The following is an 18,631-nucleotide window of genomic DNA, read 5'->3' on the forward strand; positions in this document are numbered from 1 at the left end:
ATTGCACGTTTTTTCCTGATGGCTTATCAGCACATTTTCTGTGGTGATTTTTGCGAAATTCTTCACCCAAATACTTTGGAAGAAAACCTTTCACCCCAGTGGCAAAACACCATCGCTCTCTTGCAAAAGCAAAGAAGTCTTGCTTAACTCTTCAAGCCTTTGTAAAAATGTGTATGTTGGCAGTGCATGGGGTGACACTGCAGTGGATATGAAACTGTATTTACTGATGTGAAACAGAACTTTTTTTTTCCACAAACAACATTTGACCTGTTGACTGGTGGTGACTGGGATGACGCGAAAGCATCCAGTCGTGATTGATGCACATTCACCGTTCACTCTTGTGACGGAAAAGTTTGAAATGAAGACGAGGAGTGCCGCGAGTACTATTGATAAGGGTTTTATTTCTTGAAGCAAATCAATGAATATATGTCCTTTATACAGTATATGAGGAGCACGTCTCTACAGTTTCATAATGTAAACAATCTCTGAAGAGAAAAATGTATTAAGTTTTAAAAGGAAGCCAGTGAACTCCTTTTTGAAACTATGTACACCAATTAAAATATAATTTATAACAAGAACATCTATGAAACTAGATTTGAACAATTCAAAAATACTGAAATGCCTTTACCCCACCCCCCACCCCCCGCCCTTCTCTTCTCCACATTCTTCACCTGACGCGAAAACACACACAAAGGAAAAAAATGGAGGATAAAAAGAGAACATCTCAAAAAACATCCAAGCTAAGTGGAGCATAAATTAAAAAACAAAACATGTAAAAAATATAAAATCTCACTAGAAGTCTTTAGCATATTTTATGTTAAAAAAAAGAGAATCAAGTGAGTGTGATAGTCCTTAGAAGTCAAAATAAAACATATGCCCTTTGTCTTATATTGTTCCACACACTTACATTTACTTTTATTACTTTTATATTTCTTCTTTTATTTATATTAATTGTTTAACGTAGAATCATTTGCCTACTAAGTGCTCATTTGACATCCTTAAAGGTTTGTGTGATAAAATGATTTAGTAGAAAAAAATAAATCAATATTTTAGCATGTGGAGAGAAAACGAGGAAGCCATCAACCTTTTTAATTTTTTTTTCTTAGTGTGCGTGCATGTGTGTGTATGTGTGTGTCAAGTTTTACAGTTTTTCTTGCTGATTTCTCCCCACCTTTCCCAAACAAAAGCAGGAAGTATTGCATTGTGGCGACAATCTCTTTCCCTTTGGAAGATTTGATTATTATCATTATTATAACTGATATTTGGATTGATTGGAACTAGCCCAAGTGGACAGTGCTTATTATTACACTTGAAAATGTGTCCAAAAAAAAGGTCAACATCAAAGTTTTCTATAAGAAAGTATATTATCATCTAGATATATCTACACAAACACACAAATATATATTGATATATATATATATATTTATATTCATATATATATATATGTTTATAGCTTTTTTTTTTTTTTTTAGAATATGGCTATTGAAAAAGAGTTCAACTTCCTCAGTGGTGGTCGGGATTGGATTGGAGGGTGCCGTGTGGAAGGGGAAAGGCCTACTGCTGATTTTAAGGCTTCACCACAATCACGCAATGATATGATGACATGATGAGGATACGACGGGGTAAAATGTGCAATGAAACACTTTGTCAAATGTGAAGAAAAAAAATTAATGGTAGGTTTTAGGTTTGAATTCAAGGTAAATTTAGTTTTTCTGGGAGTTTACATTTGTGTGTGTCTGCGTTTATGTAAAATGGAATCATACACATGGCTAAATCAACATTTAAGTTCCTATGAATGCTTGTGGATAGAAATGTACTGCATGTAACTTGGTGTTTGTAAGTTTATGAATGTGTGCAAGTTCAAATTTACACACTTTCATTTACGTGAATGGAAGTGTGTGTGCAAAGCTTGTGTAGATGTGTGTGTACATAAATATGAATGTTTGTGAATTTACTGTCAAAGGCAAAATCGTGCCGCCACAAAATCCCAACTGCTAACTGGGATTTCTCCAACATCAACATCAACATCGACATCAACATCATCATCACCATTATCATCCCCCTGCCTTTCCTCTTGTCGCGTCACCCCCACAATCCCAGTCGGGATTAAAATGTGCAAGATTACTATTGATTTTTGTACACGTGTTGATCATATTCCTCCTGATGACCATTCTTACGTATTGCCTCCAAAAACAACATGGACACCCCCCACCCCCCAAAAAACACAAACTAAAAATAAACAAATACAATTGTCTAAAGGGATTTTTCATGTATTCTATTTTTAGAAACAGTGTCGGACTTGTGCGTCAATGTTCCCTCCAAATCCTGCCGCCGCCAAAATAAAATACGTTTAGTATTATGTACACATTATATATAAGACCATATGGTGTGTGTGTGTATGCACACACACACACACACACACACACATACATTATATATATATATATATATATATATATATATATATATATATATATATATGGTGTGTGTGTGTGTGTGTGTTATCTTATATAAGAGCTTCTCTTTATGTAAACCATGATGTAAACATTCAACATTCTTAAGTGTGTGTGTGTGTGTGTTGTGTGTGACTTGATAAGCTGTGGAAGGACCCGGAAAATCAAGACCTTGGACTCACGTGGAGGTGCGTCTCATTTTGGCGAGGAAAGGAAGTGGAAGTGCACTGGACTAAAGCTAATGCTAACTGCTGTGTGAAACAGCGGTATGCTGTGGTCAGGCTGGGTGGCCAGATTTAATCGTTCTAAGACGACAAACATGGTGGCATGCAGAAGAGGCTTTTGTGGATGAACCCTGATGGGAAAGCAGGATGGCGGCGGCGGCGGCAAGAGCATCGGCGCATGGACGTGAGGTAGAGATGCTCGGCTGATGCCACCCGCGTCATTTTCTTGCTAAGTTCCAAACCTCTCTTCCCTTTTTCCCGGTGCCTCCTACTGGCCACAATGGGCAAACCCAACGGCCACTAAAGGGGATGTTTACATTCAGAAAAACCAATACATTCCATCAGATCAAACCAACCAACCAAGTCAGTCGGGACATTTTGAGGGGGGCTGGGACAATCCTCATCATGGCACCAGCACCACTGGCAACCAATGTGCCCCAAACTCACAACCCAGCCGACATCCGCCAACACCACCCCGATTTGAGTGACGTAGGCTGCAGTTTAAATGTAAACAAACATGTTGGATCGGCGGACTAGATCAGTCTGCAGCTTTGAATGTGGGAATGTTCCACCTTTACCGATTGTTTTAATTAGCTGGCTAGCTGACTAAAGCTAAAAGTAACATTGGAGGTAAAACAGGTGTGCTAATGTTGCACTAAATGGCAAATCTTTAATCTACCATGCGTTACATGGAGAAAGCTGTTAATAGTTGGGGTGGGCCAATAACAATATTAGGTATCTTATTAGACTGACTTTGGCTTTATTTCAATGTATGGGGTACTCACGAGGGCTTCTGAGACCAGCTAAATATACTAATAGGGGAAGTCAAGTGTAACATGTTCTTTACAATCATATCCTCCAGGTAGGACATGCCTGGAACAACTGACCAAGAAGCCATTCGGGAGCATTAGATATGTGAGCCACCTCATCTGGCTTCTCTCAGTGCAGAAGAGCAGCGACTGTACTTTGAGCATTCCTGAGTGACAGAGCTTCTCATCCTCTCACTAAGGGAAAGCCTGGACACACAGTGAAAGAAACTAATTTTGGCTGGTTCAATCTTGTTCTTTCAGGCAGAGACCCACAGCTTGTTAACATAAGTGTGGGTGGACAGACAGATTGACTGGTAAATTGAGAGCTTTGCATTTCGGCTCAGCGTCTTCTTCACCACAACAGACCAATCCAGAGTTTGGATCACTGCGAGACGCTGGACTAATCCATCTGGCGATTTGCTGCTTCTATTCTTCCTCTCTCACATGTGAACAAGACCCCAAGATACTTGAACTCATTTATTTTGTGCAGGATGTCATCCCAAACCTGGAGAATGCACTCCAAACGTTTCCACTCGAGTACTTCCACTTTCAGATCCTCATCCCGGCCGCTTCATAACCGCTATTGTTAGAGTTGCGACTTGATGAGGCCAACAGAACCACATCATCTGCAAAACACAGTGATTGGTAGAGGCTGGCCAAGAAGAACTTTGGCAGTTGCTGAGGCAAAAACTCAGGCATGGGAGGAGTTCAGCAAGGCCATGAAGAAAGAATTTTAGATGGCTTAAAAGAAATTCCGGCGTCTCACAAGGAAGAAACAGTGCACCACCAACAATGTGTGAAGTGGGGATGCTGCCTTGCTGATCCCGACTCGAGACACTGTTAATCTTTGGGGAAAATACTTGGGAAAAGTTGACGTCACCGAGGTGGTTCAAAAGCTCTTTTGGGGTTAGGGCCTTGGGATGTTTGAGATCCACCTGGACTTCATAAAGGCTCTGGATGTTGTGGGGCTGTCCTGGTTGACATGCCTCTGCAACATCACATGGACATCGGGGACAGTGCCTCTGGTTTGGCAGACTCGAATGGTAACCCTGGTTCATAAGAAGGGTGAACAGAGTTTTCCAACAAGTGCATCACACTCCTCAGCCTCCTTGGTAAGCTCCATTCCAGGGTGCTGGAGAGAAGGGTCGGTTGGGAAGTCGAATCTGAGACTCTGGAGGAGCAGTGTGGTTTTCGTCATGGTCATGGCACAGCAGAAAATCTCTACACCCTCGGCACGGTCCTTGGGGGTATCTGGGATTTCGCCCTACCTGTCTTCATGTGCATTGTGTACTTGGAGAAGGCATTCGACCGTGTCCCCTGAGTGATCTTTTGTGGGCTGCCACGGAAGTACCGGGTATCAGACACCCTAACATGGGCTGTTCGGTCTCTGTACGACCACTATTCAGTGTTTGGTCCACATTATCGGCAGTAAGCTGGATTGGTTATCATTAATATCTGCATTAATAAGGTATAACTTTCCTGAATGGCAACGTGGCTAGTGTGTATTATACAGAGGGTGATACTCACCTGTTGCCGAGGTTTTTATACCTGTATGTAGCGGTAATTTGCAATATTTTGAGTTACGATTTCCCAGAATGGTTAAGTAAAATGTCCGAAAAAAAATTCGGCTGTAATTTGATTTACTAAATTCTGTGCTTAACTGACTGGTTTGACCTAACCGCTGATGAGACAAAAAAAAAGAAAGAAATAAGTCATTGTTCATATTGATCTGTCATTGTGGTTTGCCTCATTAAAATTTTATACAGCAAATGTACTGGTGATTCTGGTACTTGGCATCAAAATCAATGAATAGGCAAGTGGGAATACTCATACTGGTTTCTGTCTGAAAAAGAGTAGTATTGAACATTCCTACTTTACTGTGTGTGTATGTAACAAGAGTTGCACTGTGGTCATACTATCTGGCTATAGTTAATGCTGCAATATGGTGGGGCAATATAGTTGTGCTAGCTGGATAAAGCTAACAGTAGAAAACAGAGGGAATGTGGTTGTGTTATCTGGCTGAAGTTAACGCTAAGTATGTACATAAAATAGAGGGGCGCTATGGTCAGTCATGCTTGCAGACTAAAACATTAGAAAATGAAGGAGTGCTTCAGTTGTGGTATTTGTCTGACGCTAATGTTGAGGGTGTTTGTAAAACAAGTGAACTGTGGACATGTTAGCTGGCTAAAGCTAACAGTGACTGTAAAACGAATGCTATTGTCTTTGATAGGACGATGAAGGTAATTATAGAAAAGAATGGTTATTTGTCATCATGCTGGGTGGCTAAATCTTGCCTTATAATGTATGTAAAATTAAGGGGCTGTTTGGTTGGACTTCAAGCGCTATAAGAGAGACCGAACACTAGAAAACAGTTGCACTCGAGTCATGCTAGATGACTAAAGCTAATATAGAGGCTGTATGCAACAACAGAGGTGGGCTGTGGGCTAATTGGCTAAACCTAATATTAATGACCATTTACCACAAGATAGAGCTATGCTGTTTGATCGTGTCTCCTGGCTAAAGCGAATGTTAATGCGAACACTGATTCAGGAACCTGATTAAACACAACACGATTTATGTCTGATCAGGGCTAACATTAGCCGCCTACTCTTCAGGTGAAACATTCCCACAAAGCAATTTTTGTGTATCTATGTCACTACCCAAACACAGGCCAGTAGGGGGCGCCTCCTTACAAACCAAGGTTTGGGGATTTAGCGTTGATGGTGACGCGGGTAAAGCAGAAAAAACCTCCCAACGGTGCATAGATCAAATCAAGGAAGCACTACAATTACAAAACAAGAAATAAAATGTTCATTTTTGTAAACTTTTGTCATTTTACATTGAACGTTATACTCTTTGCACACACCACATTTTTTTCCCATGTAGAATATCCAACAAATCTGTTATCCATTTTTTTCTTCTTTTTTTTTGACAACCACACACAAAGTTTGTTATTTTGTCTTTCATGGCGATAGGACATCGCCCTCCTCCGGATTCGTTTTTTGTCCACACAGACACACGAACACGCACAACAAGGATTTGCTATGGAGGTCTCTTTGCAGGACATAGCCCTGTGGCTGATCTCGTAGTTACTACAAAGTAGACGCCTTTGCCCCCGCCCCCCCAAAAAAATGTTCTCGTCATTGCTTTTCGCCCAACGTTTTTTTTAAATGTAAACATTTTGCGTGGAGAGGTGTATACCGCTTCTTTCTGCTGCTGTGGGGTGCAGGATTTCATAAGGCGGGACAATTGCAGCGCGGTGTGGGGCCAGCGTGGCTGCACAGTCAACGGTGGTGCAGCGACTTCTGGGCCTCCTTCAGCAGCGTGTCAAAGTCCAGGGCATCGTACTTGCTCTTGACTGGACCCGGACCACCCTCATCTGGATTGCGAAAGCGGATAAATGCTAACATTATCCTAGGTGAAATCCAGTGTGCTGTATGTGCATACAGCACAGATGAAAATTCTTCCCTCTCACAACATACTGTACAACAAGAGGAGCCGCTGCGGGCGCCCACGCTGCCATAAGCAACGGTCTGGGCCTGCAGGATGGCTGTAACTCGGTTCATAGAGGTTTTTTTTTTCTCTTTGGTTGTGCTTTTGTTGCTGTTCTAGCTGGTAAAACAGGATTGGAGAAAGGAGTGATGGGGGCCAGGTACAACCCATCTTCATCACATTAAGCTGGTTCCTGACTCCACTGCGTCGCCAGAGCAACACACTCCATCATGGGTTTGTACAGCCAGCCATTTTTCATGGTTCTGCCTGCCTTGTTGGACCACTGCTACCACCACCAGCTTTGGTTGAATAAAATCATCTGTTTTAAATAATTTAAATAACTTTTTCTATTCATCTGTCTCCATCTCTCCTCTTGACGCCCTCCTCACACTCTCAGCATTTTAGCATATCGAGATTGTCAGAATGATTAAATGTTCTTACATGAGATAGCAGAAAGCGCAATGAACCCAAATGGGCATCTGTGCCATTCATACAACAGAATATTCACTTTGTGTTCAAATAAACAGGCCTAGATTTTACGCAAGGGTAACATTAGCCTAGCAAAAGAGAAGTTAAAGCTTCTTTTTTGTGTGTTGGATTAGTCACCAAGGTCGATGTAGCGTTTCCTCGTCGGTCTCCTCCCGCTTACGGGTGCGCTCTGCATAACATTCTCACGCTCCCGCCGGTGCCTCTGGATGTCGGACTGGCGGACCTTTATGACACCGCAACGCTCTCTGCAAGTATACATCCGAAGAGACACAAATCTGAAAAATTTGAACCTTGTGGAATCACGCAATTAGGAAAACACAACTTTTTTGGCCGTCTCTTTAAGTATATGAGTTTCAGTTTTAGTAGCAGTCAGAGAATATCTCTATCAGGTCTTCATCTTTGAAGGACACCTGAGAAGTCAACTTAATGGCCACTTTGAACCAAAATGGCGGCCTTACTGAGGACTTTTGGACACTGCTTCTAGAGACATTTTTAGTGGGTCCACTAAATAAATACATTGCTTTCATTTAGCTAAGCAAAATGATTACTGCTATTTTTGAAGGACCTCTAAAATGTCCAAATTGAGCCTAAAATCACACCTTCAAACCCAAATGGTTGACTTTCTGCATATTCCATGCTCAAATTTTTGAGCTTTTTTTTGTGGCTCGACTCATGCTAAATATTCTATGAATGTTTCTAAGTGAAACAAGTGAGGGTAATTTTTCTTGAAGGACCCCTGGAATGGTCATTTTGTGTCTAAATGGAAGAACCTCCGATGTGTCTTTGGACAAGGTCCCTTGAGACCCTTTTGTCAGTTATCCTAGTGTAATGGTGACTTACAAAGTGCTTGGTCTGGTTGGGAGCAGGTTACGTACTCATTACAGATGATTACTTTACAGTCCTCTGCCTTTCCAAAGATCTGGAAGCGCTTCCTCAACATGTTCTGGGTCATGCTGCTGGGCAGGTTGTGGATGTAGAACACCTGACAGTTCTCCTGGCAACAGGAAAACCATGGCAACAGTTTGCAACGGGCGGGAGAAAACACACAGATGGACGTGGGAGGTTTTTAGCATTGCAGATGTTGCCTCCACACACATACACACACACACACACACGCACACACACACACGCACACACACACACACACACACACACACACACACACACACACACACACACACGCACACACACACACACGTAGTGACTCACTCTGGAGTAGAGTGGGAACATTTTACCTCATCAGATTTGGCTTTGTCCCTTTGCTCATCGTCTGGGCACATCTCAGAATGTTCACTGAGGATGGGAGAAAAGATGGGAGAAGGATGAAGGGGAAAAAGACAAAAAAAAGGTGAAAAGGGGAGAGAAAAAGAGAACAGGTGCATTACTTTGGTGCAATGCTTACCATCATGACATGATGGACGACACAACAGAAAGTAAAGTGCAGAATAATAAGAAAAACAACCACTGGAAATAATCCAGAGTTCAAACAAAAAAGTCCCCATATGTGACCTGGCATCGCAAAATCAATTGTAATTTTACAAAGGTAGATTCCAAGATACAAAGCAATTATGGTTCAGCATGTCAAACTTCTCTTTCATCGATGAAAATGTTCATTTTCATGAAATAAACATTGTACTCAATAATCGTATTTTATAAAAGGTACTCAACAGAAGTAATGACCTGAAAATGTAGCAAAACAGTTGCTCATTACTTTACAGTTGTAGCTCTCCAATGCAAGGAATTCCCAACATACGAGTATCAGTACAAAGCTGACAATCCATGCCAAAATGTGAGCAATCAATATATGCCATTTATAGAAAGCAAAAAAAAAGAAGTTTTACCTGTGAAAAGTTACTCCCATTTCTATTTTAGTAATGGTGCGGGGTGGCCGCAACTGTATGTAGCAACAATGCATCGACATCCATGGTCTTTTAGTTTTCTCGCTGTCCACACACGTGAATTGGCTGTCTTTGACCCTCCTAGTGTGTAATTTCAGTAGGTACGCAATAATGTAATGAGTAATAATGATGTAATGACTAGCACAGTCCAATGGTTGATACATTATTGAAAATGAGATCATTCTCTTTTTGATCAAGCCAAAACTTCATTTCTGAAATATCGTCACTCTAACTGATTTTGCCATGCCCAGTCACAAATAATTAATGTGATCATTCCTCTGGCCATTTAATCGAATGTTTACCTAGATTCTGCCTTGCTGGCAGAAGGGTCAGGACAGAGGTGGAGGGTCGGTGAGGGCGAGCGGGACGCCGCAAAGCACTCCGCCTCCTCCTCTGAGGCGGGGGGTGTGGCGGCGGCTGACTGGCAGTCAGACGAGCGTCGTGTTGATATCATCGACTCGCCGATGTTGGATTGGATGCCATTTTCTGGAGCGGCGAGTAGTGGTTCTCCAGCCTCCCGCAGCATGACGCCCAGCATGGCAACGCTGCGCTTGCGGGATTCTCCAAGGCTCAGCACACAGTAGTCGTGGTCGCCGAAGCCAGGGCAGGTGTCGCTGATTCCGGCCTGACCCATGCGCTGCAGCTGGGCGTACAGCTCCGTCTGCTCCGGAAGCTTACGCTGATGCGCGCGGCTCAGCCAGGAGCCTCGGAAGCCACCGACACCGCCGGGAGATGGGTGAACAGACGAGTGGACAGATTCCTCGCCATCGCCATTGCGTTCGCCATCCTTTCTGGCCTCGGTTGGCTTGAAAAGGTCGTCCTCCACCGGTTTGTGAGGTGGCGTGGTCGGAGGCGTCAGACCTGCAGAGGACATTTTTAATATACAGTAGGTTCATTGAAGCGCTCACACGGGGTCGTCCTTCAAGGGCTTCCAAGGAGACTCAGAGGAGCCTCCTTCAAGGGCCTTTTTGTTTACCTGCAGTTCCACACAGATCCACGCCAAGCGTCTGCTCGAAAGTCTTGCTGCTGAACTCTCTTCAGTCCCGGAAAACACAAAAGAGAGAATCATGTAAGATTTCATCATGACGTCTCCTCTCTTATCACAGCCACCACATGCAGGCCTGTCCTCGCCACTATTCTTCTCCCATCAATTTCCTTTTTTTAGGGGGATGCTACAAGCACATCGGCCACAGGAATAAAATACAGACAGCTCTTTAAAAAGGCAGATTAATGTGAAGAATGGACCCACGCCAAGGAAAGTGCTCAGCGTGTCGGTTGGAGCGAGTAGGAGACATGCCAGGGACACCAGGGGGAGGCTAATGTAGAAAAGCGAGGGCAGTGAGGATGTGGCCGCCTGGCCTCAGATTACAGTCAGAATCATTAAGCATCTTGGAATTCAATCTGTTTTGGATTTGAATGCATCAACATTTGCTTATTGGGATTAGAAATGACAACCTGACAAAGTCGTGTATTAAATCGGATGCAGGATCATTCATACAAACATACAGTACCTGCCACAGGGACTCGTATAGAAAACTACCTGAAGCACCTATACTGTACACAGACCTGTTACAATGACTCAGACTGCCTTCAAGGACTCCTTGAGGCAGGGGTGTCAAACTCATTTTTGTCGCGAGGCCACTCCCCTCGGAGGGCTGTTATGACAGTGAAACCACAAAATGTGTAATTGTCTCATTGCATTATTACGTGAACTTTACACATTTATGGATTACTAGTTTTGAAATGAGTCAACTGTATTGTTTAAGTGAGTGTCAACAGGATAACAAAATTATTGCAAAATCGCAACGTTATTTATTTCACATGAACATTTGACATTTCGGTACAGATTTTAGCAAGGCTCATGCAAGTTGACACACATGATTTGCTTTCGCAGGCTACATAAAATGACTTGGTGGGCTGGATCTGGCACAGGGGCCTTGAGTTTGACACCAGTACTTTTAGGGCCCTCCTTTTAAGTTCTCAGAAAACTTACAGGGTTCTTCTTCATAGACCTGTACAGATAACCCCTTCAATGACTCCTCGAAGGCTCATGCAAGACCTGGGACAGGGAGTCCTACAAAGACCTCCTTCAACGACTCGTCCAGTGAGCTCAATCAAGGGCAGAAAGCTTCTTAAAGTAAATTCTACCTTCAAGGCTTCCTAAAAGGAACTTACTTCATTGACTCCTATAAAGACCAAGGACTCCTAGAGGGACATCCTGCAAAAATTCCAATAAAGGCTAAGGCCTCTGGAGCAGGAGTGCCCACAAGTCGTTCGCAGTCAACTGGTAAACCGTGGACTGCTCCCAAGTTGACCGTGAAAAGTGTGTGTGCGTGTGTGTGTAAAGTAAAGTGTTCGTGCATCTGCTCTCACGTCTCATGACGGGATACCCGCTTGTGGCTACAAACAAAGAATCCTAAACACATTGGCTCCTCCACGGCATGGACAATGTTGCAGCTGGCCAGCATGAGTGTGACAAAGCAAAGAGAAATTCTCACCCTGTGGACTTGCTGGAGTCGAGAGGCAGACACAGGCAGGCTCGTTTTTCTGTCCACACACATACAAAAAAAAACCCCAAACAAAACAATTTGAGTAATAAAGGAATGGTGCATGGGCGACAATGACAGGCGCTGTCTACCATAGACAGTGACATAACATTCATCATTCAAATATCGTTTGTCAAACCTGTCCACAGAGCATGGTAACCTGATATTAACGTCAACTAGACTATTTATCCTATTGCTATTTTGCCTTTTAAACCAAATGAACTTCTTTAGGGTTATGATTGGCATATTTGGTGTGGGATTGCCAAACTGTGTGACAGGGGTGCATCAGGTTAAAAGAGTAATGGACCCTTATATTTGTCAGAAGACAGTTGGAATACTACTTTACTATACCCTCAAGCAAATTTCTTAAGCCACACACCCTCTGGTGACTCCCTATTCTTGGCAACTCAGTCAAAAAATATCTACCTATATAGACCCTACTTAGATATAGCTATGTAGATTTTATGCCACAGAACATCACAAACTCATCCAACAACTCAACACAGTTGGCACACCTCAATCCACGCCACCACAAATCTCTCAACCCTGTTTAGTGATGAATATATGAAGATAACTTCTTTAGCAACACACTCTGTGGCACATCTCTATTGTCAGCACCCCCGTCAAATTTTTTAAAAAATGTAATTGAAACCTGTTTAAACCTACATGGATCTTCTTATGTCATGGAACAGCCTTTTCCTAAACTATTTACTGTAAACCACAAGATAATTCAAAAACCCTATCCTTGGCGACACATACCCCACTACCAATTTTGGGACCCCCCCCCCCCCCCCGAAAAATGAAGACATGGTCTCACCGTTCTGGCAGCAGGTTTTGGTCATCTCTTTCGTCTGGCCTTGTGGTCCTGCCTCCATCGTGGTCCGTCTTCCCATTTGTGTTGGTGAACGCTTACACCCTGCCTGCCTGCCATCTTGCTCCTCCTTCTTTTCATCTTTCCTTGCGTGACTGGGCCGCAGCCTCTTGGCAAAGCGGCTGGGAAAGGAAGCCAGACGCCTGGAACGGCGAACTGAAAAGGAGCCGCTGTCCTCCGTGAGATTTTGCGGCGCCTCGTAGGAGGAATTTGTCCTCGCGGGTGAGGAAGAGTCTTTACAAACATCCGGTTTTGGGATGCTGGTGCCCCGTGTTGAAGCTGGGAATCCTGGTTCTGCTTGGGTGTACGGTGGACTGTGCTGTCCGTAAGGCTTGCTCACGTCAAAAGAGGTACTCTGCTGCAGAAGCTCATGGAGAAGCGAGTCCGTTTTCATCTCCCTACGCTTTGCAAAGGGAAGCCTTCGTTGGGCACCCGTTGACCCACCGCTCACCGGGGGTGTCACCAGTACGGCCCGGCTATAAGAGTTTGTTACGGATGGGTGGCCGGCATCGGGTCGAGCTCGAGGCCTGGACGGATCCTTGCGGTCCAGACCCTGCTGTTTACGGGCAGGCAAGCAGTATGTGTGCATGTAGGTGATAAGCTCCACCACAGATCGGAGTTCTTTCTCTGAGGTAAACTGAGGCTTGGCCAGCTCGCCGGGGGACTTGCTTTGCCGTGCCTCTAAGTCGCTACTGGAAGACTCTTCTTCCTCTTCCTCATCATCGTCCTCCTCTGATTCGCTGTCCTCATCGTCTTCCTCCTCCTCCTCTTCGTCCTCTTTGTCCTCCGGATCAGCAACTATTATATTCTTGGTGTTCCGCCGGGTTGTGGTGAGATGGCGGTGGAGCTCAGTGCAGAGGCGGCCTGCTGGACGCACAGCACGTGGTTTCCGCCCCTGTGAAGGGCCCATCTGAGTGGATGGAGACAAGTTGGTGAATTAACCGGACAAATATCAAGATCATTCGACACAGTTTATTCAATTGCTGCATTGCATGTGTTTTTCCCAAAGAATGTTGCGAACCAATACATTGCTTTCTATATAGAGACAAGTGATTACAGACGCTCCCCGACTTACGAACATCCGAGTTACGAACAACGGTACATACAAACATTTTTACTGGTATGTCGAAAAAGAAAAGAAAAAGTTAGATTTTGTATTGCGTGCCTTTTTCCGAGTACAGGTACTGTAGTGCTTCTTTCCGCCGCTAATACCGACGTGAGGCGGTGTGAGAGCTCGCCCAGCATCCACCCCGAATCCGGCTTCCTCTACCCAGTTGTTAAATATCTCATGCATCCATTATTCAATATGGTTAGTGAAAAGCAAAAGGCTTCTCGAGAGATACATACTTATATAAACCTTCAACATACATTCCATACAAAATATAGCACTGAAGGAACTTACGAACGAATTCACCTTACGAACATATCTCGTTCGTAAGCTGGGGAGCGTCTGTACTGCGCCAGAATCTGGTTCAAGTCTGGCTCTAGTCTGGTCTGGTTTGAGTCTTGAACTGCTCTGGGTCAGGTTTAGTCATTTTATTGACAGATATTCATGCGATTCTGTCTTCCTCAGTGGCAGATCCAAATCTAATCTAATTTCAAATCCTGCCCTGGTTTTAGTTTTGTAATAGCCTGGTACTTGCGTGATACTTGCCTAGTTGCAGCCTAATAGTACCCTGGTAATAGTTGCATAACAGTCTGCTCCTAGTATGGTACTGGTTTGGGTTTGTCAAAGTACTGGCCTTGTTCTAATAAAGTTAATTATTGGTCCTGCTTTGTGCTATTCCCTTTCATTCCCTTTCACACTGCCTCCCCTTGAGGGCCTTAACTTTGCCACTCCAAGTTGGACAAGCAGTGCCTCAATCATCAGGTTCAGAGCAGTCCTATATTCCCCCCACGCCACATTTGCTGATGAGCGATGGCCTCTCTCTTTGCACCACACTCGGGTCTAAAATGAGATGCCGGTGCTGTTGTTTGTTGTTCCTGATCATTGACAAGTTGAATTGAAAAGCGAATAAAGACATCAATCACATGTTCAGCTTGGTTGTCTTTTGAATTTAAAGAGACTCTTTCAGTATATATGCTATCGCTTCTTGTTGTTATGCGTGAGGAAAAGAAATTGAATAGGAATGCAATGATGCTAAAACTCTCCGTGGCGGACTAATTTAATAGAATTACGATTCTCAAACTCAACAGCAAAAACAACAAAGATCAAGTGTCACTTCCAATGAAAACAGTGACTGTTCAAAATGTTAATCAATGTGACCCCTCACGCTAATTCTATGAGTAAAAATTCTCTAAGTGACGTGTTAATTTAGAACAATACAAGTAAAATTCATGTTATAGGTCAGGTGGCAACAAAATAAAACCATTTGTAACAGTCTGGTATTCGTCTTTTCCACCTAAGCTTCAGTCTCTAGGTATGGTTGCAGTTGCATTCTACTCAGATACTAATCTGGTCCTAGCAAGCTATTAATTGGGTTCTGGTACTAGTCTGGTTATAATTGATTGCAAATTTGGTTCTATCTGGTCCCAGTCTGGCTATAATCAAGTACTTGTCTTGCACTAGAGTCTGGTTTCTTATTTCTAAAATGCAACTCGTCATAGTATAATTCTAGTCTGATATAAGTCGGGAGTCTTCTGGCTCTCATCTGGTACTCTGTTTTTAGTCTGCTCTAGTCTGTTATTAGACGGTTTCTAATCTTCTAGCAGTAGTCTGGTCTAGTTTTTTTTAACTAGTCTTGTGTGTTTTAGTAACCCAAATACTTGGTTGGTAGTTGTTTGGTTTGAATCAGATACTACTCTAGAGTAGGGGGAGGGTATTTTTTGAAAACCTGCAAAACCACCTGGTTCAACGAATACGTTTTGATCCGACTTTTTCCATTGCTCCTTTCGCACAACTCTTTTTTTCCTCCTGATGAGCGCTAACCAAAGATGTAAGCATGCATGCTTACGGTGACGTCCGTGGTTACAGCAGCGTGTGTCATATCCCTGCAGTGAGGCCGCAGCCAATCATATCGCAGTGCGCCAGATACAGCTCCGGTTGGATTCATAATGATGCTAGCATCAGAATCATAAGCCATCACTACTGAGTGTTTATATATGGAACGCAAGATCTCTGGTACGTACGACGAACTACTAACTGGCATAGCCAAGTTGTTGTTTCTCATGTATTTTGCGTAAATAAAAAAAACTCATGGTATACCACCAAACAAAGATAACAAAAAGATTCCACACTGAAATAATGATCTTATCTCAGTTTAGTCACAAATGTCCTTACTCAGTGTGAAATTCAGGCTTACATAGTTACACACAAAGCTGTTGGATTTATAGCGAACCAAGACACATTTAACGACAAGACAATTGAATTTGAGTCAACGTATCCCAAATGGAAATCCGTGAGCACAAAGCCGAAAACCGAACCGAACAGATCCACCCCTCCGCTAAAGTTATTATGGTACTAGCCTATTCTAGTCTGATTCTTGACTGGTACTAGACTGGTTCTTATTTGGCAGTAGGCTGATGCTAGTCTGGTCCTACCCTGGTTTTCCACTAGTCTAGTTGTACTTTAAACTTTGTTTGTTATATTTTTTCCTCACCTTAACCGGAGGTCGGGCCATCCGTGAGTGCAATCCTCTGTTGCTGTAGTGATGGCCACGGACGCCATCTTTGCCCACTGGGACATTGGGTGGAGTCAGCAGCAAGATCTTCAGCTGATAACACAACATAAGGAAGACGGCATCATATTATTATGACGTTGTGCAGCCACCAGTTTAGTGGGACATAGACTTCACATCATCATCACCGTCAGCAACGGTCTGGCTGTCTTCATGACGAACCTCTTAGATGATCTGGTCTGATCGTAGTCTGGCTGTTTTCCGGTACTAGTCCAGTAAGACACTGGTGTGGTCTGGCTAAAGCCTGGTTTAAACCTGATACTCGTCTGGTTCTAATCTGGTATAAATCTGCTTCTACAATAGTTGCAGTTGGGTTCAAGACATGTAGTCTGACACTAGTATGATTAGATGATGGTTTGAAAATGGGTACTAGTCGATTTCTAAAGTGTTGCTGGTCTAGTACTAGTCCCGGTGTAGTCTGGGCCTAATCTGGTACAGTACTAGTCTGGTTCAAGTGTGCTTGTATTGTCAGATGAATGACCCTCACTCCCAAAGCTTTGTGGGCCAGCCAACTTGGCTGAGAGGGCAACGACGATGGTGATGAGGAGGAGGAAGAGGAAGAAGAGCTTCCATTGAGGATACTGAAAAAGAACCCGAAGGGCAGCGCGTGTGGGCCATATGCGAAACCACCACAAAAGCACCCGGAAGCATGAGCAAGCGGCCAGGGCTTCTCAAGCACAGTCTGCTCCACTCTGGATGACTTCCTTGGACACATCAATGTAGGCCTTGTCCACAAAGCCTCACAAGCACATATGCACACTTAAGAACCTTCCCACTTAAGTGCCTTCCTTTCTACCCTACTTCCTACCTACCTATCTACACACCAACAGAAGGTTTGAGCCTCTTCAGGGCCGACGGACAATTGACCTATGAGCTAAAATTTAATTTAAAATTTAAACAATAAAACTATATGTGTAGCTTGTTTTTCCAAGTCAGAAAAGCCCAGGAAAATCAAATAATACATTTTAACTCCCCCGTGTGGTTTCTGTTCTTGTCATCTACTGAAGAAATGTTTTTTTTTTTCTTCCAACATTGCATGATTTGAAGCACCAGTGACTTTGACGTGATCATTTTCACTCTCTCTTCCCATTTTTCTTCAACGTAACTGATTAACCTGCTCGCCTCGCTTGAGATTTGGATCGCTGACATCTCAATGTCACCTAAGGGCAGGCCAGGGGCTCACTTGTTAGTTTTTGTCAAAACAGAAAAACATCATCATGAGACTCATTGTTTAGGGACTAAACAATGCCACCGTGACATTTAGCGTCCTGCTTCCACACTTGTTGAGTGGCTGTGTCAAAATTCACCGGTCGCGTCCTTCGAAGAGCACATTTTCTGCCACGTGGCGTCACTTACAGTACGTTTTCATTCTAAATTGGAACACATTGAGGACCTGTGTGTATACTTTTCAGGACAAGCCAAGTAGACTTGTAAAGTAAGACTTGTAAAGTTTATAAAAATATGGTATTTAAAAAATACACTTAAATTATACTGCCTCCAACGTAGTATGAAAGATCTTTACTGATGGTATACTTAAACTACTTTTTGTTACAGACAGCTTCAAAGGATGAAACGTTTCAGTCCTGCCTCTTAATGTCGTGAGTTGGAGGATGAGATCAAAAAAGTCGTCAGCAATAATGCACATTCGCATGTTTTGCTACTTTCTGAAATCTGCGATGAGCAATCTCAAAAGCTCAGACGTGTATAGTCCCTATTAACTCATTCAGGCAAGCCGTTTTTCTCAAATTGGTAGAGCCGGTTTTTGATCATTTTGACTAAATTTTGAAGGCCTACAGAAAATGTAGTTCCATAGCTAAATAAGCATGGAATCTACCAAAAAAAAGTGTCAAAACTCTGCTTTCATCAGGAAAAAAAGTACATTTTTACCATTTGAACATTAAGTTTCTTTAATTACAATACTCGTTTCCAAGAAAAATTCTGAGAAAAAGAGCTTTTTGTGAAAGGATCCATTTCAAGCAGAACTTTCACTTTGATGCTATATCAATTAGTACGTCTTAATTAAAATTCTGACGATTAATAGAACACCACCTCACACACGGGCCCTAGAAAAGGCGAGGATGCGAGGCTGAGTGAATAGTTACACTTCAGCCACCCAGAACAAAAACATCTTTGTAGTCCAGAACCAGCACATAGACACACACAGACACACAA

The 18,631-nt window shown here is 43.1% G+C and overlaps 1 protein-coding gene across 2 annotated transcripts in view; it reads right to left on the minus strand.

Moving 5' to 3' along the window:
• Nucleotides 1-381: 381 nt before the first annotated feature.
• The window catches only part of ppargc1b (peroxisome proliferator-activated receptor gamma, coactivator 1 beta), a 74,953-nt gene continuing 56,703 nt past the window's right edge, over nucleotides 382-18,631 (minus strand). Inside the window, exons 4-12 of one of the 2 annotated variants that reach the window (XM_052071979.1) lie at nucleotides 16,382-16,495; nucleotides 12,729-13,692; nucleotides 11,864-11,912; nucleotides 10,342-10,400; nucleotides 9,668-10,226; nucleotides 8,703-8,760; nucleotides 8,343-8,461; nucleotides 7,585-7,712; nucleotides 382-6,865 (exon numbers count right to left, since the gene is read on the minus strand). In XM_052071979.1, the coding sequence (XP_051927939.1) occupies nucleotides 6,771-6,865; nucleotides 7,585-7,712; nucleotides 8,343-8,461; nucleotides 8,703-8,760; nucleotides 9,668-10,226; nucleotides 10,342-10,400; nucleotides 11,864-11,912; nucleotides 12,729-13,692; nucleotides 16,382-16,495 (2,145 nt within the window). In that variant the 3' untranslated portion in view covers nucleotides 382-6,770. Of the gene's footprint in view, nucleotides 6,866-7,584; nucleotides 7,713-8,307; nucleotides 8,462-8,702; nucleotides 8,761-9,667; nucleotides 10,227-10,341; nucleotides 10,401-11,863; nucleotides 11,913-12,728; nucleotides 13,693-16,381; nucleotides 16,496-18,631 lie in introns of those variants that run through there. The other variant, XM_052071988.1, reaches the window with a different exon arrangement.

The sequence above is a fragment of the Hippocampus zosterae genome, chromosome 1 (assembly GCF_025434085.1).
Source record: "Hippocampus zosterae strain Florida chromosome 1, ASM2543408v3, whole genome shotgun sequence".
In the NCBI taxonomy this organism is placed as follows: domain Eukaryota; kingdom Metazoa; phylum Chordata; class Actinopteri; order Syngnathiformes; family Syngnathidae; genus Hippocampus; species Hippocampus zosterae.